General features: G+C 39.5%; 1 protein-coding gene across 1 annotated transcript; it reads right to left on the bottom strand.

Annotated features, from left to right (window-relative positions):
• Nucleotides 1-1,043: 1,043 nt before the first annotated feature.
• On the bottom strand, nt 1,044-27,524 carry LOC308218627 (coiled-coil domain-containing protein 169-like; the record flags this gene model as incomplete). Its single annotated transcript, XM_080612902.1, has 8 exons — nt 1,044-1,146; nt 4,965-5,041; nt 6,772-6,825; nt 7,019-7,117; nt 19,651-19,691; nt 19,784-19,894; nt 20,341-20,423; nt 27,448-27,524. 8 exons carry the CDS (start codon nt 27,522-27,524, stop codon nt 1,044-1,046), a joined length of 645 nt encoding a protein of 214 aa, XP_080469028.1.
• Between the last annotated feature and the right edge of the window lie 22 nt (nt 27,525-27,546).

Genomic DNA, 27,546 nt, shown 5'->3' with positions numbered 1-27,546 from the left:
TGAAGTTTAATGACTAAAATGTAGGTAATGAATATAATAAATGCACGCTTAAGAATGCACGCTTAAGAATGAAAATACAAAGTAGTTCTACTTTCATTCAAGGGATGACTTTAAGGACTGTCACTACTTTGGACCATAAAAATACGTGTATCAGTGCCACTGAAGAATACATAGAGGTTTTTATGGAACCCAGACTGTGGATGCAAAGTTTCATATGAGAGTTCAAATTTCAAATAGCAGCATACCAGTATCAGGAAACATAATGTACATATAGTGTTTAAAAGAAACAACCCCTCCACAAGATAGGCTCTTGTGGAAGAATCCTTAATAAAAAGTGCTCAATTTTCCTTCAATATATACTCATTACTAGTGCATGAAGTAGCTGGAAATGGTGCTGGAAATTGTTACATTTGGAAGAGCTTTGTTTCCTCTGCTACAGAAGAAAGCTCATGGAATATAAACCAACTTTGTACTATAAAGGGAATCCACTGTGTGGTATCATGTGAAAAATCAAGCTGAATAGTAAACTATGCTGTCAGTCTTCTTAAAAGCCAAATGAAAGACATGTTCATCTCTACCATCATGAGACTACTTGAGAGGCTCTCTTTGCTGCCTATACTGAATGGTGATGATCTTGGATGCAATTTTATATGAAATTACTCTTTTCTGTGGTGAGACAGTATTTCAGGTTACATCAGTCTGCCTTTTTCTTCTTCTTTGTTGAGAGGTCAGAAATGCTACAGGCTTGTTTGTTTTCAATGGTTGCTGTGCAGTCAAATAGTTTAAGGACCTACCTAGTGTATAAAGACAATAAATGTTCTCCAAGGTTCCCAGCTTCTTGACACACAGAATTACCATAATGGAAAGAGATGATCAGAAACAAGATGGCAAGCAGAAAAAACACATTAAGGCTGCCAAGAAGACATGCCAATCTAGGTTTCGTATTATAAAAAGGCATAAATACATTCATTTTCAATTTAGATACTTTCAGTGAAATTAAATTTTTAAAAATGTGATTGGAAGTTCTTGGCATTAATGTTAAATCAGTGCTTTAGTTTTGGAAGCTGCTTCACTCCTACAGTCTCTTTAATCGATCCTTTTTGAGGATTAACCATCTTTGGGTTTCCTGGAACACTGTATCTCCCTCTGAAATAAAATGAGTGAAGTTAATCATCAAGTGTTACATTCCCTCTAAGTTTTAACTGCTAGAAATTTGCATGCTTTTTATATTTGCATAACTGATTATTATTATGAATTAATAAATCTGAGAGAGAGGAAAAAACAAGTATATTTCTGGGTTTGCAGGCTAGCAGAGCATCTAATTATTCTGAGTACAAACTCAATCTTCATCTCATCATTCCTGACTACTTCCGTTACCTAAATGATGGTGTTTGAAGAACATGAGGTGAATATTAAACATTTGCACAAAGAGAATGATAACTGGCTAAGGAGACATTTTGATCAGCTACATAATCCCCACTAGGAAATGGAAAAACACTTCACGTAGATATAGTTACAGTTCTCTGCAGGTATTCCACTCTGGAGGCCCATGCTTTTGAGCCCATGAACTTACATAGAAAATGCTGCCAGAAGACTTCTGAAATTGTACTCATCATGAATATATACTCCATCTACATGAAACCTAAAACAGGTATTTTCATCTTGATCTTCAAAGAGAAATCAATGAGAATGAAAACAAATCTCCAGGAAGGGTCATTCTCATGATCAAGCAGCATGCATCTCTACTCCTACGCAATGTACATTTGTTTCTCTCCCTGTTCATCACTACAGTGGACAGACAGCACTTTGCATACAAAATATTGGGTTTCAATGTCCTTCTTAAATAAAGGCATCCTGAAGGAAAATACACCACAAAATCACTTCATTATATTCATGATTATAGCAAGAGAAATATTTTGCTATGTGGTAGAAACTATGATGAAATGATCTGTACAAATTTCAAATTTCTGGGCAAATGGGCAACAAAGTTGTCCCTAGGGCTCACTAGTCTTGAGACTGACACATCCTTTGTTCCAGCTCTTACAAGCAGTCATGGTCTTAATGGGAGAGCTGCCCCCAAAGGCACATAGAACTACTTCTATTCCGAGCTTGAATGACCAGAGCCCAAGACCCCTGTCTGCTGAATAATTGATTTATTTAAATTCAAATAAATTGATTACTCAAAATCATTATAAACAATAATGATTGTTTATAATTTTTGTTAATAATTGTTTTATATAAATTATTTTTAATTATTGTTTTATATAAACAGTAATTATTTAATATAAATAAATATATAAATAAATCATTATTTAATTGATCCATAGGCCACTGTAGAGCTGGGCCAAACAGACAGCATATGTTTGTGTGGAATTCTGCAGGCAGCAAAACCTTTTCCCACTCAAAACCAGGTGGACTTAGGGACATTGAAGCCAGGCAGCTGCAGCCAGTGCAATGTTCAAACTGAGCTAATAAGACCTGCTGTATGCCTCAGTATAACAGCAGGTGCTCGGAATGATATTAAATTGGCTGCTTAGATTGCATCAGAGACATAAGTCATCAAAACATCCATGTTTTTCCCAACTGTCAGCTAGCCTATCTTCTTCCTGCCCTGTGAAATACCATAAAAAGAACCTCTGCAGCACTTGGCTTCTATATTTAGATGGCCAAGAAACTGAATGTATCAACAATTAGTGTTTACAATTACCATGCAAAAGTGTTTCAGTGTTGTTTTAATATACAGGTTGGGTTTTCCATACCTGTATAGTTAAAACAGTTTTCTGTTTTAACATAGTTTCTTAGTATGGTTTGAAATCCAATGAAGACAGGCATTTTCTGAAAAGCCAACATAAATGAGATAAGAACTCTGGACATAAAAATTTCAAATTATTCTCAAGAATAGGTTTATTTTCAATCATGCAGCTCTTCTCTTATTTGAATGAAATAATTTCTCATTAGTGTCAGCTTGAATGAACAAACTTCAGGCTGTAAATCAAGACATAATTAAAAACGAATAATACAATGACTGTGTTAACCTTGTGACGATCAAGGGCTGCTTACTTATGTTCTAGTATTTCCAAACTATGCCAAATCCCCATTTTTATCTTCATGTTGCTAACTAAGACCAAAGTCTGACCTGAAAGTTCTAAGTCACTGGTTATAAAAGACAATGCTTTCCAAATTGGACTGCAAAGCCAATACATCGCTACTAAGGACAATTTAAAAGATGAATTCCATTCATGTACATAAAGTACTTTGAAAAGTTAAGAAAAAAAAAATCCACCGAGAGAAAATGGGTTGAAAGGGGATATTTTGTCATAATATGCTTCTTCTGAGACCAGCAATTACAGGACACTTTATTTTCTTCTCTTTGATACAAAGGAAATTACAGAAACACAGTCATGTGATTTCAGGGTAAGTAATGGTCTACTAAAATGAAGTACAAAAAAACCCCAACATAATCATAGTTCACTGCTAACCCTCAGCCCATCTCAATATCTGCCTGATGGTCTGCCAGCAGAGACATTGAATTCTCCTAGCAGAGACACTGAATTCTCTAGCTTCCTGGCCTTCTTCACATGAGCTGTGTTGAACATCACAGGGCCCAGAAGCAACACTGGCTATATATGGGGTACCTCAGACCCATACAGTGCTTTTTTCTGTACTGAGAGACTTCAGTTATAGACTTCAATTCATATTCTACTACAATAATTCATATTCTACTAATATTCTCCCCTGGAGCATGAAGATCCATGGTTCCAATTTATAAAATCCTGTGATTCTCTGCTTACACAGAATGAAAGGATAAAGCTGGTAAGCAAATACGTCTACACAATTTCATGCTTATAATTTACTCATTACATTTTCAGATGTTCGCAGTATATATTGTGCATGCCCACTTTAATAATATAGGTAAGTAGGTGTAGGGATTGGTGCATGGACGGGAGGTTGCCAGGAGGGACAGGAACCAGCTGACCCTGGGGAGGTGCTTAGGCAGCAGATATAAGGAATTCTAACTGCGCAATAAATTGTTGATGACCCGCATTCCGTGAATGCTCTATGTCTCAGCCCTAGTTCGGAGGGAACTAGTGCTTCCGTCCCTCACCACACGAGTAGCGAGAAACTACAAGTGGGTTCATGGAAATGTATTTAGTGTGAGCTACTAAATACAGAGAGACCATCTGAGCTCAGGAAATCTCCAAATAAGAAACATTTGGGAGAGTTCCAAAAGCAAATATTATATCCGCCTGCTTACACGCTTTTGTAGCCATCTACTTATGGCCACTGGAGGCAGGATACTAGGTCTAAGACACTTTTGATGTGATTCCCTCTGTTCTTTGTACTTCATATTCTTACCATTTGCAGTACAGCTACAAAATAAATCTCCAATTTCAAGCTTACTCATAAGCACTACAATCAGAAATTAATTTTATTTTTATATAGCTCAGAACAGGTGAGCTCTTTTCAAATTTTAATTTCTAACCCAGATTGCTAAACAGAAATCTGTTAAACAATGAACCCTATATATGTTGTAATCTAAAATCACTAACATTACCATCCACAAAAAGCTTAAAATCTCCATTGGATAAAAAAGACCAAGCAAGACATTTATTTAATTAAATTACTCTTTATAGACTACAGGGTATACTTGTTGCTCCCAACTCTGCGGTAATACAGGAAAAAAAAAATCCATTTTTAACATAGCTTGAAAGAACATCAGAGGTATTGTAAGATTTCAAAAAGGCCACTTAAATATATGTACTTTCAATATTGCAACATATTCATTATTAAATAAAACTGATTTAAAAGCAGCAGAAAAAATATATTAATACCTAGTCAGTAGGATTATGCTCAGCAATATTTACCAAGAGCAGAAAGTTGTGATAATCAAAACATGATACTTAGCAAAAAAAAAAAAAAAAATAAATAAAGCAGAAAACAGAGTGAATATAAACAAAATTTACCTCAGTATTTGGTTGTCTCCCTTGCCAGTCAGAGAATCTGCTTTTTGCCTTTCAACAATTTTAAGTGTAGCTGAGGTCTGCAATAGCCATTTTTTTACAAAACAAGTTATATCCTAGCCACAGTTAAGGAAGTAAAATATTTTCAAACTAATTTTGACCAACTACAATCTTACTGCTATAAAATACTTCAAGCATGTATTATACTGATGCCTTGTTGATTTGGGGAATTGAACACAAGCCAAAATCCTTTGCTGTGCAAAAATACCATTATTTATTAATCTGAATGATCAGAGAATATGTAATTTCAATTAGCATATTTTTGTCATACTGCCTGCAACTCCACTCTTTCAATGAAGAAGCATTATATTTCTAACATAGTTCTCTGAATGAGAAAAAAATCCAAACCAACTTATAGTCACTTAGCTGTACCTTTGAAAGATTAAACCATTGAGAACAGGAACTACTTAAAAATCTTTTATTTTCTACCTTCCTTCTACAGCCATTCCCAGTTTCACTGTTAATGCAAAGATATTAACAGTTATGCTGGGTATTTCCGGGGCTTTTTCTTGGTTTCATGCTGGAAAGTTAGTTTAAGCAATTCTCTCATATTTCCCCAAGCAGCAATGAACAACATGAAAGAATCAATTGCCACTGTGCAAACACATGGAAACACTGCTAATTACAGCTTTTCACTGCAGTTAACTATGACAGGGATGCAGTGACAGTCATTCTTGAGTATCACACTAAGCTACTTCTTTTGTATTATTCAGGAATTAAGAGTACTTTCAGAGTAAGAAGTACTAAAAATCTTTACAGCTTCCTTTACAGGTTTCTCCAGTTTCTAGTATCGACTTTTACATATTACATAATTTGCAGCAATAAAATTTAACCTCTGATTTCACCAGAACAAGGTATCTTATCCCTTATCTTACAAATCTAACTGAAATACGTGCAGTATTGTCAGTCTGAGCTGGCTGGCTAGTTTGTCTTTAAAAGGAAAAATTAGAAATATGAAAAGGAGGATTTGCTATTTAAGGTAGGTGTCACTGCTGCTAATAATTCGGTTCTGTTCTTTTCAACTGAAACATTCAAGTAGCATAGCAGTCTTGTGACTAATGGATGGGCAAAGAAGTACTAAAAAATTTCTTCAGCTTTCACAATTAAGGGCACTTCGATTATCTTTGGGAACAATGAACTCCAGTTGATACAAAAGCAAAAACATATTTAAAATTAAACAAACTGTAGCAAACTTTCCATTTCTAGCTCTTAATTTATTTATTTTATTTTTTTTTAGTCATAGAATCATCAAATCAGCTAGGCTGGAAAAGACCTTCATGATCATCAAGTCCAACCTTTACCCTAGGACTACTAAGTTCACCACTAAACCATGTCACTGATGGCCTCATTTACACAGTTTTTGAACACTTCCAGGGATGGTGATTCTACCACTTCCCTGGGCAGCCTGTTCCAATGCCTGATTACTCTCTCTGTGAAGAAAGTTCTCCTAATGTCCAATCTAAACATCCCCTGGTGCAGCTTAAGGCTGCTACCTCTTGTGCTGTCACTTGTTACTTGAGAGAAGAGACCATCCACCTTCTCTCTCCATCCTCCTTTCAGGTAGTTATAGAGAGCGATAAAGTCTCCCCTGAATCTTTTCATCTCCAGACTAAGCAACCAGAAGCTTTTGTAATGGATTTGCCAGATATGAAGTGATAAAAGACTTCGACCTTATGGTATTAACAGATACTGTTGCTACATTAAGAAATCATAATGATTTTTAAGTTACTGAGTCACATATTTTTCTTACCTGTAAGATCTCTGAGAGGTACATGCGCCGCTCATTGTTAGCTTTGTGGTAAGCCTACAGTTATAAGAAGGCATATAAGAAGCAAAATATTTTAAAAATTGAATCATACAGGAAGAAGCAAATATACAGCAGAGCTTTTTTTGCAGTGACGTATTTTGTGGAACTATTCTATTTTGTGTTCCACACACACTGTCTGTCAGACAACATAATGTCTTTTCTAGATTAGAGGCATACAGTGATTACAAACCTTTGTTTCTTGTTCCAGTCTAACTTCATTGTCTTTTAGCTGATTCTGGAGACTTTTCTTCTCTTCTACTAGTTGTTTGATAACCTTCTTTAAGGAACCCTATGGTTATAGAAAATAAAACAACCTTTTACAAATATTTCCATTCTGTATAAAGATATTATCACCATAGTCCTTATTCTTCAAGCATTATGATATTTATTATTCTATTTGCTTCTTGTACATTTTTTGTTTACAAGGTTCTGGATGGCACACTGCAGAGACAAAAGCAACTAACCATATGCTACAATTATCAGTTATGCGCTACACATTTCCACTGTGTTAAATGATATAGATATGTTTTTCCACACTGTAGTTCCTTGAGAGATTAGCAAGGTTATCTTGTGGTGACCAGGCAGAACTGCTCCTTACTCTTAACTAAGGTTCACTCTCATGGCTCATTTTTAGTAGGAGGAAGATTTCAGATGTCATCTGCACATCCATTTTCAAACAGTTTGTCAAGAGAGCTCCTGGACTGGCTGAAGAGGCATATGGGATGTCAAAGTTAACTCATAAAAACTTGACTATAATGCAGTATTTTGTGGGGACACTATCTGTCTTACATGTGTAGCCATCTGCCTTGTCTACAATTGGGATGAGGGAAAGTAACATAGTCCATTTTTGGTTACTGGACAGGACAGTTCTTCGCTTGCTGTGTAGTGGAAGTGATAAGCTTGTTATCCCCTTATAATTTCATTATCAACGTTATTACAGTTCAAGCTAGTCAGAGTCTTCCATTTGTCTGCTTAGGCCCATTGTGTAAAATAAGTGTCTGTTTCAGAATTTGTTGGTTTTTTTTTTTTTTTAAATTTCTAACTCAAGCATCTCTCTAGACAGAATAGCTGAATCCTTTCACTTTCTGTACTGATTACCTGACCATTTCCTTAAGTTATTTCTTCTCCCAATCTTAATGCTTTGCAACGCCTTTATTCTCCAGATTTTCCTGGTAAACATGGAAAATAAGATAATATGACTCTCCAAATACTTCTCACCCTTTCCCCCTCCACCCCCCCTTTTATTTTTTTGTAGAAATGTTTAAATATTTACCTATTTATCATGCAAACCTCAGATCCAGAAGTCTAGTATCAATATATGATCTATTTCTCAGAAAGATTATGAATGCTTACTAAGAGTTAAAAATCCCAAACCTAATTTAAGCCTTAAGGTCTGGTCCTGTTTAACATCTTCATTAATGCATTAATGATTGGAACAATGTGGTGCAGTGTTCCCTCAGGAAGGTTACAGATGAACCAAACCAGAAGGAATGGCTGATGTGCAAGAGGTTTGTGCTGCCATCCAGAGGGACCTCAACAGACTGGAGAAATGGGCCAACAAGAACTTCATGACACTGCGCAAGAAGTCCAAAAAGTCCTATACCTGGGGAGGAACAATCTCATGAACTGATATATGGTGGAGACTGCCCAGCTGGAAAGCAGCATGGTAGAAAGGGACCTGTGGGTTCTGGTGGACACACTGAATGTAAGCCAGAAATGTTCCCTTTTTGCAAAAAAGGCAAATGGTATCCTGGGCTGCACTAGGTAAAGCACTGCCAGCAACTCATAAGAGGTGATCCTTCCCCTCTGCTCAGCCCTGGTGAGGCCACGCCTGCAGTGCTGTGTCCAGTTCTGGGCTCCTCAGTACAAGAGAGAGATGGAGATCCTGGAGAGAGTCCAATGAAGGGCCACAAGCATGATTAACACACTGGATCACCTCTCCTGTGAGGATAGGCTAAGAGACCTATGAGTGCACAGGCTAAAGAAAAGAAGGCTCCATGGGACCTGAAGAAATCCATCCGCGGGTCCTGAAGGAGCTGGTGAATGAAGTTGCTAAGCCTCTGGCCATCATATTTGAAAAATCATGGCAGTCAGGTGAAGTTCCCGACGACTGGAAAAAGGGAAATATAACCCCCATTTTCAAGAAGGGGAAAATGGATGACCCGGGGAATTACAGACCAGTCAGTCTCACCTCTGTGCCTGGCAAACTCTTGGAGCAGATTCTCCTGGAAGACATGCTAAGGCACATGAAAAACAAGGAGGTGCTTGGTGACAGCCAGCATGGCTTCACTAAGGGGAAATCCTGCCTGACCAATTTGGTGGCCTTCTGTGATGGGGCTACGGAACTGATGGACAGGGGCAGAGCAGTTGACATCATCTACCTGGACTTGTGCAAAGCGTTTGACACTGTCCCACATGACATCCTTGTCTCTAAATTGGAGAGACATCAATTTGATGGGTGGACCACTCGGTGGATAAAGAACTGGCTGGATGGCCGCACGCAAAGAGTTGTAGTCAATGGCTCGATGTCCGGCTGGAGACCAGTAATGAGTGGTGTCCCTCAGGGATCGGTGTTGGGACTGGTCTTGTTCAACATCTTTGTTGGTGACATGGACAGTGGGATTGAGTGCGCCCTCAGCAAGTTTGCCGATGACACCAAGCTGTGTGGTTCGGTTGATACTATGGAGGGAAGGGATGCCATCCAGAGGGACCTTGACAGGCTTGTGAGGTGGGCTGATGCCAACCTCATGAAGTTTGACCATGCCAAGTGCAAGGTCCTACACCTGGGTGGGAGCAATCCCAGGCACAGCTACAGGTTGGGCAGAGAAGAGATTCAGAGCAGCCCTGCGGAGAAGGACTTGGGGGTGTTGGTCGATGAGCACATGAACATGAGCCGGCTTCAGTGTGCGCTCGCAGCCCAGAAAGCCAACCGTATCCTGAGCTGCATCAAGAGGAGTGTGACCAGCAGGTCGAAGGAGGTGATCCTGCCCCTCTACTCTGCTCTCGTGAGACCTCACTTGGAGTATTGTGTGCAGTTCTGGTGTCCTCAACATAAAAAGGACATGGAACTGTTGAAACAAGTCCAGAGGAGGGCCACGAGGATGATCAGGGGACTGGAGCACCTCCCGTACGGAGACAGGCTGAGAAAGTTGGGGCTGTTCAGCCTGGAGAAGAGAAGGCTGCGTGGAGACCTCATAGCAGCCTTCCAGTATCTGAAGGGGGCCTACAGGGATGCTGGGGATGGACTCTTCCTTAGGGACTGTAGTGATAGGACAAGGAGTAACGGGTTAAAACTTCAACAAGACAAGTTTAGATTGGATATAAGGAAGAAATTCTTTACTGTGAGGGTGGTGAGGCACTGGAATGGGTTGCCCAGGGAAGTTATGAATGCTCCATCCCTGGTGGTGGTCAGCGCCAGGTTGGACAGAGCCTTAGGTGATATGGTTTAGTGTGAGGTCTCCCTGCCCATGGCAGGGGGGTTGGAACTTGATGATCTTAAGGTCCTTTCCAACCCTAACTCTTCTATGATTCTATGATTTTAGTAATGCATATAATTACCGGGAGGGAGAGTGCAAAGCATGGTGCCCAGTGACAGGACAACAGGACACAAGCTGAAACAGAAGAGGTTCCCTCTGAACATCAGGATATACTTTTTTACTGTGAGAGTGACTGAGCACTGGAATAGGCTGCCCAGAAAAGTTGTGGAGTTGCCTTCCTTAGAAATATGAAAAAAACATCTAGACATTGTCATAGAGCATTTTCATCTCAGGTCCATAACTTACATCCTTGACTTTGGACATCATCAAGGTGTTTTCTGGATGTGTAAAGCAATATTCCTACCAATGGTTTCTAACAGATAGCCACCAGACATATATACCTGCCTCTTACATCTGCCTGTTTGAAATCTTGGGTCTTCTCCTTTCGAGCATCTGCTCGAACATTGCATCTTTTATTCTTTTTCAGAACTTTCTGTACAACACATTACTGGCTGTTACTGAGATTTCCCTAGGAATGATTTCTGTTAATGTCATAATTTTTCAGGAGCGTGGCAAAAGCCATGGCAAAAAAAAATCTCTCATGTTGACAAGAAAGAATAACCCCTCCCACTGCTAAAAAAAAAAAAAGAAGGATACAGAAGAGCTCTATCTTTCAAGAATGTTTCACACATGACTGAACTGTTATTAACTTTAATTTGCTATAAGAGACACTCTGGAGACATGAAAAGAATTGGTTTTTTTGTTTGTTTGTTTTGAGTTTTTTTTTCCTTATTAAAGCAGAAGTACCTTGGATGCAGATGAAATCTTTGTCCTAGTACAGAAGGCTCCTACATTCAATACAGTCAACATTGGCCAATTCAGGGAGAAAAAGTAAGCTGCCAATTAAAGAGAAGATTTGGCTAAATTCCACTAGGGTCATGTGTTATTTCATTACAACATCAGTGTCTGTACAGAATTAAACAAGACAGATAAAGAAGGCCTCAGCACTGTCAAGATACAAAACCAATTTTCTTCGCCTTCTTGACCTCACTGCACATTAAAGCTTACAACCACATGACAGCATATTTTGTACAACATAATCTGTACCACCTACAACATATTTCGTACCACCACAGTAAGCTTAAATACAATAAATACAGAAATTCATGCTGCTTTCCAGTTTTTTTCTATGTAAATCCACAGCCCACTAATTTCCTCACTAGATTGTCCATCAGTGTTACATGAGACAGCAAGACTTGGTGTTGCAGCCGTTACAATAGAGCAATTTGGTACCTCCTCAGTGGTGGTACTCACCTAATTTCTTTGAGTTCTCTCACCTACAAAGTAAATTACTTTAAGATAATTTTTCATTTAATCTTTTCAGAAGTGCTGTCTACTTTTTGCTGCCAATGCAGCTGGTCCAGTGCAGATGCCGAGGCATTCATTCAGATCTGGAGCAGGGAAGATATCCAACCTCAAGGAAACAGAGAGCGCACTACACTCCTTCTATGAGTAAGCAGATAGAAATAGGCTCATAATGTGACTAAAGTATACAGTTACCACCCCTATAGTATCTGGGTGCCTCATAATTTGTAATGTACCTATGCTTACAATTCTCCTGTGAAATAAGCAACTTATAAATTACTCCCAATTTACAGATTGGGAAGTGAAGCTCAAAATCACAAAGGGACTAGAGTCTAAATTGCACTTCAGGCAGAATGTAACATCCTAATGCTAATAAAGCAATCTATGCAATGTCTTAAATTCTTCAGATGTGGTTTTGTCATATAACTTAGGTAGGCATCTGAGCTGTTTCTGTTGTGGTTGCCTATAAGCACACGTTTAACCAAGCTGCTTAATTTGCTGCTGAAAGCCTTTATGGTGTCTCAAAGCAAAGCATCCTAATGGTCATTCCCCTAATGGGGCACAACCTGAGAGGCACGCACCACCCACACTGCACAAGGAAGGAATCCTCTTATTTATAACAGCCTAAAAAATAGCCCACAAAGAAATTAGATGAGTTACACTTCAGTCCTCTGCTAACCTAAGAACTTGAAGTCTCATATCTCATATCCTGAGAGTGCCTTTGGCATCATGCTTAACTAATGCTGAGATAATATTTGAAGCCAGACTGTTAAATAGTCAGAAAGACAAAATTTACATGGATGGAGAAGGAACAAGTGAGGATGGCTACAAGGTCATTCCTACTTCTGGAAAAGAAACATTATGCAGACACAACTCTTGGATGTTTCTTACCAACTTCCTATTGATTTTCCATCTCTATTATGCACTCTGTTGTGAATCCCAATCTAGCTGCCTTTCTCCAGTTAATACCTGAGAAACTCAGGCAGCTAACTCAGCCTCCTGACTGCTATTCCTGGGTCTACATACCTTATTTAGGATGCAAAGCTTGTATAGTAATACCAAAGTTCTTATAGAAATCTAGGTGACACAGACATTCCTACTCAATTAAAAGACCTCTCCAGTCCCCAAACATTATAAAATGCAATTTCAAAAACAGGTGCAAGAAAATTTTAAATGGAAAAATTTCAGAGAGGTTCTAAAGACCCACTTTAGCCAGGACTGGTTGTAAGTTACCTCTGACACCTGCTTTCATCGCAGTAACTGAAGAATTAGCTGAGACCTTATATATCTGAAGTCTTTAGCTGTTGCACAATACAAATCAAGAAGCAAGAGAACCAGCATACGAATGCAGCTAAATCATTAACGGATGGATTTTCCTTTCCTGTATTCTGTGGGAAGCAGCTGAAAGAAACCTCACTGAAACAGATTCAATTATTGATGCTTATGGTTGTATGATCAGCTTAGTGCTTAATACATTTAAACAACAGAAAAGCAAAAGCTCACAGAAAACAGAGCTTAAAGCATACAGTAACACAGACTTGTAGCAAAGTTCTTGAAGCACAGAAAAGCCTCAATTCAAAAAGCAAGGACCAGTAAAAGCTCAAGAGAACCAGGGCAGAGGGGGGAGCCTCCCAGCTATTTAACACTCATCCAGAAGAAGAAATTACTAACAAAACTCCAGGATGAACTAGTAAGATAAATCAGAAAAAAAAGGCTTTTTGGAAATGGTTTAACTGAATATTGAAATGTTTGTTGGTTTGGGTTTTTTTTAAGTTAGATTTATTGCAGGTTCTTCTACTAAACCTTGAATAGCTGGACAATTTATTCCTGAAAAGGAGACAGAAGCTGACTAAAGCACTTAACCCAAGTTTAAGATCAGTTTTCAGTAAGTTGTCCATGTCAAACCACTCTGAGCAAGCTGGTAAGCTAAAAGACACGCTGAGATTTTAAATGAATACTTTCTTTATGTAATGGAATTTTACAAGGCTTAGCAAGATTCATTCTCAAAGCAATGACACATTAAGTCTTGCATCCAGCACTGAGCAAAGCCCAGAGCTGCACAAATGGAACACCAATTCTTCAGTTCTTTTTTTTTTTTTTTTTTCTTCACACAATTTCCTTTTCATTTGACTCAAGTTACATATTTGGCTTAACACTTTCCAGAAAATGAAATTATACAGAATGATACTGCAGCTGAATTTTAAGGCCACCCACATAAGTTGCTCTCATTCCGGATTTTTCCTTGTCTTTCCTTGTCTGGCTACAAGTGGCAATGGAGGTGACAATTTCTGTGAATCATTTCACAACAAACAAGGTGACAAATCATCAGGAGGCTCAAACTTGCTTTCAGCAGAGCCCAGCTCATGTAGACTATTGATCCTTAAGGCAACCTGCTTCAGCTCTAATCCTCTTTAAATTTCTCCATGAGTTAGAACAGAAGCAATATATCTGTCAGTCCTGTAGAAAAAAAAAACAACACAAGAACACAAAAAGCCTTCACAATCCATTCTCCTTGACATTTTAAATCAAATGAAGTTTTGTATAGAAAATAACCTCCCTTCCCTCCAGCACTAGGAGTTGATGTTCATCAGCTGATTTAGCTGAATCTTTTGACATCATTTTAAACTAATCAAGAGCAAAAAGCAATACTACAGCTTTAATTTAAAAATTGATTTTAAGTTTATATTGATAAATTCACTATAAATATATTACTGCAAAAATTTTACATAAAAAATACTTAGCAATATGTGCTGCCATCCAGCGAGACCTGGACAGGCTGGAGAGTTGGGCAGGGAATAACTTGATGAAATATAACAAGGGAAAGTATAGAGTCCTGCATCTGGGCAGGAACAACCCCAGGTTCCAATATAGGTTGGGGAACTACCTGTTAGAGAGCAGTGTAGGGGAGAGGGACCTGGGGGTCCTAGTGGATGGCAGGATGACCATGAGCCAACACTGTGCCCTTGTGGCCAAGAAGGCCAATGGCATCCTGGGGTGTATTAGAAGGGGGGTGGTCAGTAGGTCGAGAGAGGTCCTCCTTCCCCTCTACTCTGCCCTGGTGAGACCGCATCTGGAATATTGTGTCCAGTTCTGGGCTCCTCAGTTCAAGAAGGACAGGGACCTGCTGGACAGAGTCCAGCGCAGGGCGACTAGGATGATTAAGGGAGTGGAGCATCTCCCTTATGAGGAAAGGCTGAGGGAGCTGGGTCTCTATAGTTTGGAGGAGACTGAGGGGTGACCCTATTAGTGTATATACATATATAAAGGGGGAGTATCACGAGGATGGAGCCAGGCTCTTCTCAGTGGCAAACAATGATAGGACAAGGGGTAATGGGTACAAACTGGAACACAAGAGGTTCCACTTAAACTTGAGAAGAAACTTCTTCTCAGTGAGGGTGACGGAACACTGGAACAGGCTGCCCAGGGAGGTTGTGGAGTCTCATTCTCTGGAGACATTCAAAACCCACCTGGACACATTCCTGTGTAACCTTATCTAGGTGTTCCTGCTCTGGCAGGGGGATTGGACTAGATGATCTTTTGAGGCCCCTTCCAGTCTCTAGCATACTGTGATACTGTGTGTGTGATATACTAGATCCTGGAAGGGCTTCAGTACAGGCGGAGAAAGGCTCCTGTACTTGTCTAAATGCCAAGTGCCCCCTTGTGGTTAGCATCATATTTGTTTGAAACCAGACCGAGAGCTGAACTTCGTGTGTGCAGTATCTTCTTCACACCAGACATCGGCAATGGCCAGGGAAAAGAAATCAACCTGGCGACTTGTTGAAATGTTCAGGCTCCTTCAGTGTTATAGGTGTGGGACACTGCTAGCCTAAATCCTTATGTAACCTGGTCTCTCATAGTGGTTACTTGCTGGCTTGGGGATGAGGAAGTTAAAACAGATACCTCCATTGCTGTGGTTCAGATTGACAGAGCAAGTTGTTGTTGACTCTGAAACATTTCATTTAGTATCTCTCCCGGTAGGCCTGAAAAAGGCTGGACATTGCTTCCTTTTACATTTTTTTCTGGAAGATATTGCAGGGTCCCAGTCAATTGCTAAGAAATTCTTGAAAACAGCCAGTTAATAATAATGTCACCTGACTGCAAGATTTTTCCCTGATTGTTTTCTTTGAAATACAAAATGTATACTGCCTCTGGGAATACCACAAAGTGATTTGTGTAAAATAGTCTGCTGGTTTGTGTGACACCACCAGGAGGAACAACTAATGCCAACATAACAAATGCAAATCAAAAAGGTTTCTTGGAAACATCCAAAATATTTCCCTGAGGTCACCTGAAAGAAGGAGGTAGGGGAAATCTGTGAGGAGGTAGGATACAGTTTAGGGCAGTCAGACCAGGCTATAGAACTTTTCCAAAATACTCCAAAATTCAGTTTCATTAAAAGATAGAATACCTGATTTCTTCTTCCCATAAAGCTACTGGTGACTTAATCCAGCAAGAGGAAAAAGGTTCATTTGACAGTCACTTGCTAGGAGAGCTGTCAACATTTTCTATGCCATTGTAAAGTGCTGATGTTCCCTATAGGCAGTTATTAACACCTGCTGAAATACAAAGTCTTTGCTACGTATTCTCATAAACCCAAGATCCTCTCCTGTCATGTTGCCAACACCTTCTCCAGTGTGACACTGCCACACATTCTGCTTTGAGTTTAAAACTGACAGGAAAAACCCTGAGGTGGCTGTGTGAGGGTCTCAGCTCTGTAGTCACTGTGCTCTCAGAAAAGCAGCTATGCAAAACAAGTATCTGGCCCTTAATGTCACAATTTTCTCAGCTATGATGCTGGACATTCCTGAAAATGGTGATTTATGACAGCAACCTTGGTTCCTTGGCTAATCTTAACTAGAGCGTTGCTAAGGCAATGCTATCAGGAATGTGCTCTTCTGAACTAATTTTGCAGTATGCCTTTCAGTATTTGCATACTAAAGCTGCTATCTAGGGATTCTTTCTTGCAGAAATGGTGAGAGAGAAAGGAATAATTTTCTTTCTGCTTATATGGGAAATTACACTTAGCAGAGAGCATGTATTTCACCAAAACTCATTTCATGAAGAAATGCGAATGAATGCAACCTGTTTAAGAGGCAAGTAAAATTCACATCATGTTATACTTCAGAGAGAAGGCATTGCTTCTGTAATTATTTCTGAAGTACTGTATGACATTTGTATTATTCATTGGGACATAAAGGAAATTACTGACTAAACAGTTTTCACTGTTGGAACTCCCTTGTGCTTGTCACTGTTTAGGTTATTTTTAATCTGTCCTCAGTACACAAAAATTATTTTCAAAACCATGGCTGTAAAAATTTGTGTGTTCAAGGTATTGGTTCTACATTTACTGTCAAGTGATACCTACATTATTTTTTTGAAACAACAAAAGAAAGGTTTACCTCAAGTCAGTATAAGGCCTTCAGAATGATAATTGCATATTTAAATGGTTTAGGGGTGTTTTCATAGCAAGGAATCATTCATCACTACGATTCTAATTCTAAAGCAAAATAGTGCAAGCCATCTGCAACAATTATTACAATCTATCAACACAGAAAATCCTCTGTGCTTCCTTGTTCATCACTCCAGAATTTGCATTTGTATTCTTCTCCTTCATTCAGGCTTTTACAGCTTGCTGACTGCCAGGGTCCCTGATGACTAATCTTTTTTTATTTTCCCTGTACTGCTTGATATGGAGAGAATATTTTATGTTACCTATCCCTCAATGGGATGAATTACTCTACAGACATGGGTTTTTTTCCTTCTATTGACTAGAGTAGGACCACAAATGACTAGCTGAGTGAGACTGATCTCTTCAGTATCTTTGAGTTATCTCCTCTGTTAAATACAGTTGAAATTGCTTAGGAAGTTACAAATTATTAGAGGTCTATCTAATAACTCTAACTGCATAATTCTAACTTCCTTGGGAACATACCCTAAAAAGACTTGCAAATACTATTTAATTTTCTAAATATGTTGCTTGAAAGAGAATCTACCAACCCCTGTTGCGATATTATCGAAATTGTACCATCTTGCTGGAAGAATCACTTTGCTCTTTCCACAGAGCTTCATAGAATCATGGAATCATAGAATCACAGAATAGTTTAGGTAGCAAAAGGCCTTTATGATCATTAAGTCCAATCATTAACCTAGCACTTGCCAAGTCCACCACTAAACCATGTCCCTAAGCACCACATCTACACATCTTTTAAATACCTCTAGGGGTGGTAACTGCACCACTTCTCTGGGCAGGCTATTCCAGTGCTTGTCAACCCTTTCAGTGAAGAAATTTTCATATGCAATATGCATTGCAAATATATATTCCTATTTATATAGGAATATATTCCTATTCGTATGCAACTGAAAGTTGAAAGCTGAATATCATAGTGTACTTTTGATTTAGCACACACATATGATTTTATATATACCAACTCTCAGCATTTTTACTTCGAGCAAGTGTAGACTGATGACTGGCTGCAAAGCTCTTTGTTTTTCTACACCCACTCACCACATCTGCTCTTTCTTCTCATCTGTGGAGAAGCTAAATATTCACCCCTACTCTTTTGAACAGCTCTCAAAAACATAAAAAGGATTTAGATAAACTTATATGCTTGAATACCACAAAATTATCTGTGTATTCTTTTTACCAATGTTTTATCTCTTAAAAGAAAAAAGCAGCTCTACGTTCTCCAGAAATATGTGCAAATATAAAGACTTTTCTGATAGCTTCAGTGAAAGAAAAACAGCAAAACCCACAAAATACATCTGCTTTCTTCTCCTCTTTTCATCTCTCAAAAATCATAACAAGGAAAAATGAAACATTTCACTAAATCCCTATGCACTTTTTTCCCCCTGAGGCTGACAAGCAAAAGACTGTATTCATTCTAAGCTGGAAGGCTGAAGGAAGGACTTCAAACTGCAGAAGAAAAACCTATGGCGTGGCACATAGGCTCCAGACTTCCCTAGGTGTCATTAAGTCTAGGACTCTCCAAATTGTCTACTAGACTCCTTCTGGCGGTATGAATCTTCCAGCTTTGCTGACACTCTTTCCTTTATGAGAATAGTAATTGAATCTCTTAGAACCATAGCTCATAGGCAAGAAGGCAAGGCAGTATTCAGCAGGAATCAGAAATGCACTGGATTGGTGCGATCCAGCTAAAGGAAATTATCTCACTAGTAATGACTCTTAGAATGCTTGGCAAGGTCTAATTGAATTGGTTAACAGAATACTAGCAATTGGATGGAAATACCCACTTCTGATACTCTACGTGTGCTTGTCAGTCTATGTCCGCCTCTTACAGGTGGACAGGAATGACATTGTCTGAATCCGACTCCATTGTAAATTTTCTAGATCTATGTTCTTTCTTCAAGACTTCTCTTCAAACATAATCCCAGCTGTGAAATGAATTCTGTGAAATAGGAAAGTGGAATGGGAAAGATTTTGTTCTCTTTTTAATCAGGTTTTTAATAATAATTAAAAAAAAAAAAAAAAAAAAAAAAAGAAATAAAATTCTTCCAGCCTAGAAAACACCATGATTTTTAGGACAGTAGTAAACATGGCAAGAATGTTTACTATCTGAAAGCCATGAATCAGATCAGAAAGAGCAGTTAATTATTCACTCCCCACTTGCAACAGATAATCATTCCCATTAATAGAGCATGCAGCCTCTTCTAGGCTCAGTAAACTCCCATTAATCTTCAGAATCTGAAGCACAAAAGTGTCACATGGAAACACTTGTGTAAGCATAAGCAGCTGGTCTACAAAGATGATTAAGGGACTGGTGTATCTGACACATAAGGAGAGGCTGAGCGAGCTGGGACTGTTCAGCCCGGGAAAGAGAAGCCCGGGGGGGCTTATCTATATGTATAAATATGTGATGGGAGGAAATGAAGGAGAGGGAGCCAGACTCTTCTCAGTGGTGCCCAGTGACTGGACAACAGGCAACGGGCACAAACTGAAACACATGACACCACAAGTACTCACCACAGACATTTGATCAAAGGCGTGAACAGTGGACAATTTATCTACAAATAAGCAGAAAATTTGTTTCATTTATATAATTTGAACATATAATCACTACTTTTATTGAAAAACTGTCACAAAAGCCTATTTCTACCTGCTGAATTTCCACAAATAAGCTCCATCTTGTCTTGAAGAGTATTAATTTGCTTTTCCAGATGTTTGTTCCATTCTACTTGTGTCTCATATCTGGTTTTCCATTCATTACCTTAAAACCAAATACAGCTTATTTTATTTCCCAGATTATTTCATGCCATTTCAAGCAAAAGTTAGCATTTTTTCAAACCGTTCCCATTTCTTTTTCTGGAGATGGAGAAAGTCTCCAATTAGTAATCCTCATAATGAGGATCTTAGCATACAAAAGAGCTTGAAAATATAAATCAAGGAAATTTTTCACTGGGCTTACTGTGGCCAGAATATTAACCAACTTAATGAATTCATGTTGCTCATAATTTCATCAATAATTAACCAAAAAAAGTTATCATGGTAGCATGCAGCATTCCTTAATTTCACATTTGCAACTTCTCACCTACGATAGTCATGTTTGAAAAGGGAAAATTCAAATTTCTAAATAAAAATATGTATCTCTCTAAGGCCTTCCCAAAAGAATTAGTTTTCTACTCAATTAGCAAGACTCTGGTGTAATTCACTTACCTTCATCTTCAACACTGCTAAGTCTTTTTTCCAATTCTGTGACAGTGTTTCTCAGTTCAGACATGGAGATTTCAAGCATTTGCCTGTGGTATTGAGAGAAGTCAATAAATTGGCTACTGCATTAATCTTATTATTAAAAACAATAAATCAAATATATTTTAAGTTGAAGTATCTACTGGTCATTCATGTCATTGCACCATCTTACTCATGCGTTTTTTTAATGTAATTTTGCCTATGGATACTACAGTGCCTTAAAAAAAAATTAGAAGCATTTCTACTTCGTGAATTAAATTATTTCTATTAAAAAAAAGAAGACTAAAATTTCCTAAAAGTTAATAATTGTCTAGCAGATCATGAGAATTAAATGTGAAGAGGACACTGTCCTTCATTTTTCACCTGAAAGATGCCCAAGGAGTATGCTAGGGTTTTTTGGAACACGAAGGTGCCTGAGAGACGTGCCATTTGAAATTCTGAATGAATTCTTCGTTTTGACTCATTGCTCAATGTTTAATAGTAATTTTCTAAATTGTACCCACAGCAAAACCAAACAAAACACACCACACATTATGACTATCAGAAAAGAAAGCCAGTGATTAAAGTAAGATGAGTGTTACAAAAATATACAAGAGCTAAAAGCCATCTTTTTCAGTACCTTAATCTTGTGGGGAAATATATTTGTGCCCATTGATTACTTCTGTGTACTGGTTGGGCTGCCAGACAGCTGACAAGGATCATGGAAACTGGGCTCTGTCTGCCTTGGAAGGTATGACCAGAAGCGGAAGCTAGCAGAGGACTTCGGTGAGAGCACAACTCACCTGCACGCATCTGACAATGTGCTGAATGACTCATTCTTGTAAATGGTAAGATAGTAGTTCACAGGGCTACAGTGAATCACTGGGCTACTTGTTCAGACTGGAGAAGAGAAGGCTTCAGGGGAGACCTTATAACAGTCTTTCGATATCTAAAGGAGGCCTACAAGAAATCTGCAGAAGGACTTTTTACAAGGGCATGTAGTGACACGACAAGGTGGAATGGCTTTAAAGTGAAAGAGGGTAGATTTAGGTTAGACATTAGGAAGAAATTCTTTACTATGAGAGTAGTGAGACACTGGAACAGGTTGCCCAGAGAAGCTGTGGCTGCTCCCTTCCTGGAAATGTTAAAGACCAAGTTAGATGAAGCTTTGAGCTACCTGGTCTAGTGGAGAGTGTCTTGGCCCATGGCAGGTGACTTGGTACTAGATGATCTTTAAGGTCCCTTCCAATCCATCATTCTATGATTCTGTTCTGTGGTTCTACGATCACACCAAGAGGAATATTCTGCTGACTAAATTACTGACCATATTTATGCCAACAACCTCTTTGGAGATATTTATGGAAAAATATTCCTGCCTGTGAGATCTGCAGAACACATCCCACACCAGCATAGGTGCAAGCAAAACACAATGCATCACAACACAACAGCAGTTTGTGGGTCTGTCATTTAAAGTTAAGTTTAGAAGACCAAGGTTTCAAAAACCAATCAATGGTTCTTGGGTGCCTTCAGTTTTCAGTGCCCAAATTGAGCTATTTCAAACACAACTCTGCAAATAAGGTCCTTTGGTAAATGCTTTACAATACCAATATGATGATAGATAACTTTTGAATCATAGCCTAGTTCATAAAGCATGCAGGAGAGAAAGTCATTGTGCTGCTGTAGTTTTTGGTGGGTATTTTATTTTCTGTTTTGAAGGGCAGCTTCCACATCAACATTGATCATCACTTTCTGAAAATGTTCATAATGAAAAATGCTTTTAAAAGATGCAGTTCATTAGCCTATGAGAAACTAAAGCTCTGACGACAGAGCTGATTACTGAGAAATGGCATCACCTGTTGCACTCCTCATCCTCACATTCAGTTGGTGACATTTCCATAGCTTGAAACATCAGATTTCAACTGAAAGCTGCAGAAGCAGAAGCAAACCAACAGATATTAAGAAAGAGCAGAGGTATGCCTGGAATATGGAGGGCTGAAGAGTTTAAATAGGAAAGAAATGTAAAGAAGAGTAATGTAAGGTAATGCAAGTAAGTTTTCAGAACAAGAAACATACTGCAGCACAGTTAGACTGAGATCTCAAATGGCAGGGGAGAACTCGGTCTCTCTCTTTGCTCCATCACTATTTTTATCCCTACTAATGTTAAATTAGATAGGAGGGACACAGACAGAAAAATAACGAAAGTACTACTAACTTGCTGGAGACAAAAAGGGTGTGGTGAAACCCCAGCAAAAGATAGAGTTGTAACACATGAATCAAAAAGCTTAGATGCAGGAAAACCAAAGGAAATCTGATGGCTGCTGCCTGTTTGCTCCCATGCAAATGAAAGAGGCAGATGGCTAGGAAGAAAAAAAACCAAAATCTTACTACACTGCTGGTATCATCCCAGTACAAACAGATGAGGTTTCTGTAAAGCACTTTTTTCTCAACCTCCCTATGCTTGGAAAAGAAGGAATTATGATGACAGTGAGTGCTAAAATTGGATTTTTGAAGGAAATAACACTGAGATTAAACACAGTCGAAGTTGTAACTAGAGCTAAGCTGTATCAAAAAAGTGTTTTCTTTTTCAAAGAAATATTAACTAGGTGCTTGGATGTAGAGGGATAACACAGGAACAATGAATCCTTTAAATCCAATGTTTTCAGTTTTTAATTTTTGTTACCATTCCATGACTATATACAACATTTCCTACATTAGATTTTATTACTCTTTCTGCACCATTAGCAAAACTGCCAGCCAATTTCCACTTATATTTTGTCCTGATGAAAAATGCATACAGAAATGATAAATTGTCAGGTATCAGACTGTACTTGTGTCCCGGGTTCAGCAGTAGCAGTCATTTTTCTCCTTCTTGGTAGCTGGTGCAGTGCTGTGGTTTTGACTTTTGGCCTGGGAACAGCGCTGATAACACCGATGTTTTTAGTTGTTGCTCAGTAATGTTTACTCTGACCAAGGACTTTGTGAGTCTCATACTCTGCCAGCGAGGAGGGGAACCTGGGAGGAAGCAGAGACAGGACACTTGGCCCAAACTAACCAAAGAGGTATTCCATACCACAGCACGTCATGCCCAGGATGTAGAACTGGGGGCAGTTACCCGGAAGGGATAGATCACTGCTCAGGTAGGGCTGGATATTGGTCGGCAGGCGGTGAGCGGTTGTATTCTCTTCCCTTGTTACTTCCCTTATCATTATTATTATTGGTGGCAGCAGTAGTGATTTGTGTTATACCTTAGTTACTGGACTGTTTTTATCTCAACCCGTGGGAGTTACATTCTTTCGATTCTCCTCCCCATCCGTCCAGGAGTGGGGGGGGGTGGGGGGGGTGGGGAAGGGGGGGAGTGAGACAGAGACTGTGTGGTTCTGATTTGCAGCTGGGCTTAAACCACAACAACTTGCTACACCGACAGAAAGTCTTATTTTCTTTTGTCAACTGAATCCATTATTTTTTTAAATATAATTATTATTAAACATTTAATACTCCAACAGCACCCAAGAAGTAGCCAGGGTGAAACCTCACTATTTTAGTCAGTGTATATGCAGTAAATTACAGTCACTGCCCTGACAGAGAAGGGATGCAGGAATAAATGACGTTGACCAACTTGGTGAACATTTCAGCTTTTTAACATATCAGAGTATTTTGCACTTGTGGAGTTAATTCTAATTGTGACAGAAAGTGATGGTCATGCCATGTATCTGTAACTGTGAATCTACTGCAACTGTATATTACTGCGTACCCAGAGATTTTGGTCTGTACTTAAAGGGACTGTGGTGTGACTTTATCTGCAACCTCACAGATGTTAAGCATAATCAGACATATTCAAGGCCCATGAATCTTTCCCATGTCAATGGGCAATTTATAGTCATCACAGAAGAAAGCCCATAAATCCTAGAAGCTCACATTTAAGTCACCAGGGGAACTTAACTACATCCTTGCATACTAAGCATAATAACAAAGCTCTTATGAAGAAAAGGAGGAAAAAGCACAGTTCAGATAAGAAGCCTGTGATTGAAATGACAAAAGAAAAAAAATTGCTAAGTTTCTTTTTAAAACAGGGTACAGGTGTTATTTTAGTTGAAAGTGAAAGCCATTTAGGATAAAAGTAATTTTCCTGCACATTTTGCTAGCGAGATCTGGATATCAGGTACATATATCAGGCAAAAGGCTGCCTGAAGGGATTTTCTATAGTGGAGAGAGAAAGCAGTGAAAAATTACAGGAGAAGCTCAGGGCAAATCATCAGCTCTATAATGTGGCAGAGCTTTACTGATTCCTCTAGAAGACAAAATACATAGATGCCTTCAGAACCTCCAAGCAAAGCAGAAACAATACTGTGCAGTGCAAAAGGCACCATGGGGAAGAGCATATTCAGTATTGAAAGCTGCAGACTTACAAGACTTGCAGCCAGCAGTGTGCTGGGAAAATGCTGCAGTTTTCCTTGCCAGGAAAGCCACAGAAGCTGAAATCTCACAAGCTGAATTAACACACAACTCTATCAGCATTAGCAAGTAGCTGACATGCATAAATATACGGCTTTAAGACCTCTGTCCATTAAGAAGTATACCACAGCATTATATGCCTTCTGTCTCGCTCAGAAACATTTGCCATGACATTTCCCAGCCAAAACCTGTACCAAATATTGATTACAGTAATTCAGAGGCAAATTTAAGCTGACTTTCATTAAAGCCTTTGAAAGATTTCACAGTACTACATCCACTATCACTGAGCATCAGCAGGTACCTTAGGTATAGACCCCTTACAGACAATAGATGATTCAGTCTACTTTCTGAAGGAAAAACTCTTCTTCAGCAGTGTTAAATGAGTGGTAGGTGGGCTGTCAGCAAACTGCCTAAATGACACAATAATCAAATAAGCCAGTAAAAAGAAAACAAGGGTGAGGTGGCTGTGAAGGAATGTAGACATCTGCAAGCCAGCCATCCTTAGCTGGCCTTATACCCAATGGAGAGAAACAGGCACCTCCTAAGGCGTGAGCCATCTCATACCAGCACAGCCAGCCAAAGTAGGTCAGGTGAATCACACCTTCAAAGAGCTTTTCTGCGTCATTGACTACATATGCCACTGGTTTAGATGTACCTGTCTAACAAGCCTGGTCATTAACAGTTAGGTTGAATAAATAACTTCTGAAAAAACAGCAATAATGGTATTGTCTATTTGCACACACAAGATATAAATGGGAAACAGTTGTAGCATCCACCTGGAGCAGCAAGTCTTTTATTGTCATGCCATCACAAGAAAGGTTTTAATTAAATATATATTTTTCTTTTATCAGCAAATACGTCATCAATTCATAAAGTGTCATGGACTTTGGGCCCAATCCTGCAGAATATTCTCAGGGATTAGCAAGAATTTAAGGTACATACAGAATCCAGGTTCTCATTGATTGAAAAAAAAAATAAAAATCTGAGCAGTGAAACAAAGCCAATACCATTCTGCTTTTTACCTGAACTCCCATAATATCAGGATCACATGTCAAAGTAAAAGACTTGGTGCATGCAGAGGATAACTGAAATATTGACACATATTGAGTTCAGGAGACTGAGTAAAAGGACATTTGCTTAAACGTTGGTGCAGGTATGCCCAGCCTCCTTTCTGTGCCATTTTGAATGCAGAAGCTGCCTACCCATTTTGACTCTCTTAATATTGTTTTCTCATTTCCAGTAATGGACAAACATTTTATAAAGTCTGCAGTTGCAGGACTAGTTTGAAGAGATCTGCAGTCCAGACACTGAAAAAAACATTGTCCAGGGGGAAAATGTGTATGGAATAGAATGTTTGAAAACGGTATGGAAATGTAAATATTAAAGGTCTGATTTAAGGCAGCACAGGAGCTTCTGACATTTTCTAACTTTTAATATATTAACATTCAAAAGGCAATCATGTTCTTTAACACAGGGGAAAATGTGTAACTTCCAAAGCAAAGTGGGAAAAAACCCAACCTAGAATCCCACTGCTGTGCAAGCATTAACAATCATCAGGGCACTGAAATATCTGCTGCTTAAGCAAGGGAACTAACTGGTACCAGTAACAAGTCTTCATATTCTCTGCAAACTGCACCAGATGCCCATACTTTCCCTGTAGGTTTCAGAGATATTTACTGATAGTAGAGCAAAATCCAGTTTTCCAGTTTTATTCAATACTGTGGAAGAAAGCAAGTAAAAAGAGCACCTCATTGCCCATTTGATCCTTCTTGTCCCAAACAGGCATCCACTCACGTCAGGACTTTTCCTGTTCTTATCCCATCGTGGCTTTCAATCCCTGTGGATTGGATTTGGCTTGGCTACAGTTAATTTACTTCACAGTACCTGGTATGGTGCTGTTCTGGATTTGTGCTGGAAACAGTGTTGATAATTCAGAGATGTTTTAGTTACTGCTGAGCCAAGGCCTTTTCTCACCCCACCCTGCCATTGTGCAGGCTGGGGGTGCACAAGGAGTTGGGAACGGATGCAGCCGGGACAGCTGACCCCAGCTGACAACAGGGATATCTCAGACCATGTCATGTCATGTTCAGCAAAGAAACTGCGGGTGGTGGAGTTTTCCAGGGCAGTCCTGCCTGGCATTGGTCAGCTGCTGGTAAGCAACTGGGGTTTTCGTCATCATTTGTTTTTCTTGTTTGTTTCTAGTTTTCTTTTTTTCTTTTTATTTATTAAACTGTCTTTGCCTCAACCCACAGATTTTCTCACTTTTACCCTTTTGATTCTCTCCTCCAATCCCTCTGGAAGGGAACTGAGCAAGCAGCTCCGTGGTGCTCAGCTGCCTACTGCAGTTAAACTACGACACCCAGTCCCATTTTCCTTGACTGTACCAGCCCCATTCTTGGCTAAAATCATTCACCCTACTTCTCCAGGCTCCTTGTGCCCACCGTGCCCTTTTACCGCACACCTCCCCACCGTGCCCTGTTACCGCACACCTCCCCACCGCCCCATCCATGCTCCCAGCACAGCCGCGGTCGGGGACCTCGCGCCCCCGCCCCAGGCAGCCCCCGCCATTTTGCTGCAGAGCGTCTCCCGGAGCAGCGGGACGGTGCGGGCTGGGCCTCAGCCCCGTCCCCGCCGGGCACTCACTTCTTCCGCCTCTCCCGGCCCAGCTCCAGCGCCAGGCGGTCGGGCTGTGTCGCCCGGCGGCCGCTGCGTTCCCCCATGCCGCCGCCGTTGCGCGGGGAG

The sequence above is a fragment of the Psittacula echo genome (assembly GCF_963264785.1).
Source record: "Psittacula echo genome assembly, chromosome: 3".
NCBI lineage: Eukaryota > Metazoa > Chordata > Aves > Psittaciformes > Psittacidae > Psittacula > Psittacula echo.
This window is presented reverse-complemented; position numbering and strand designations above follow the sequence as displayed.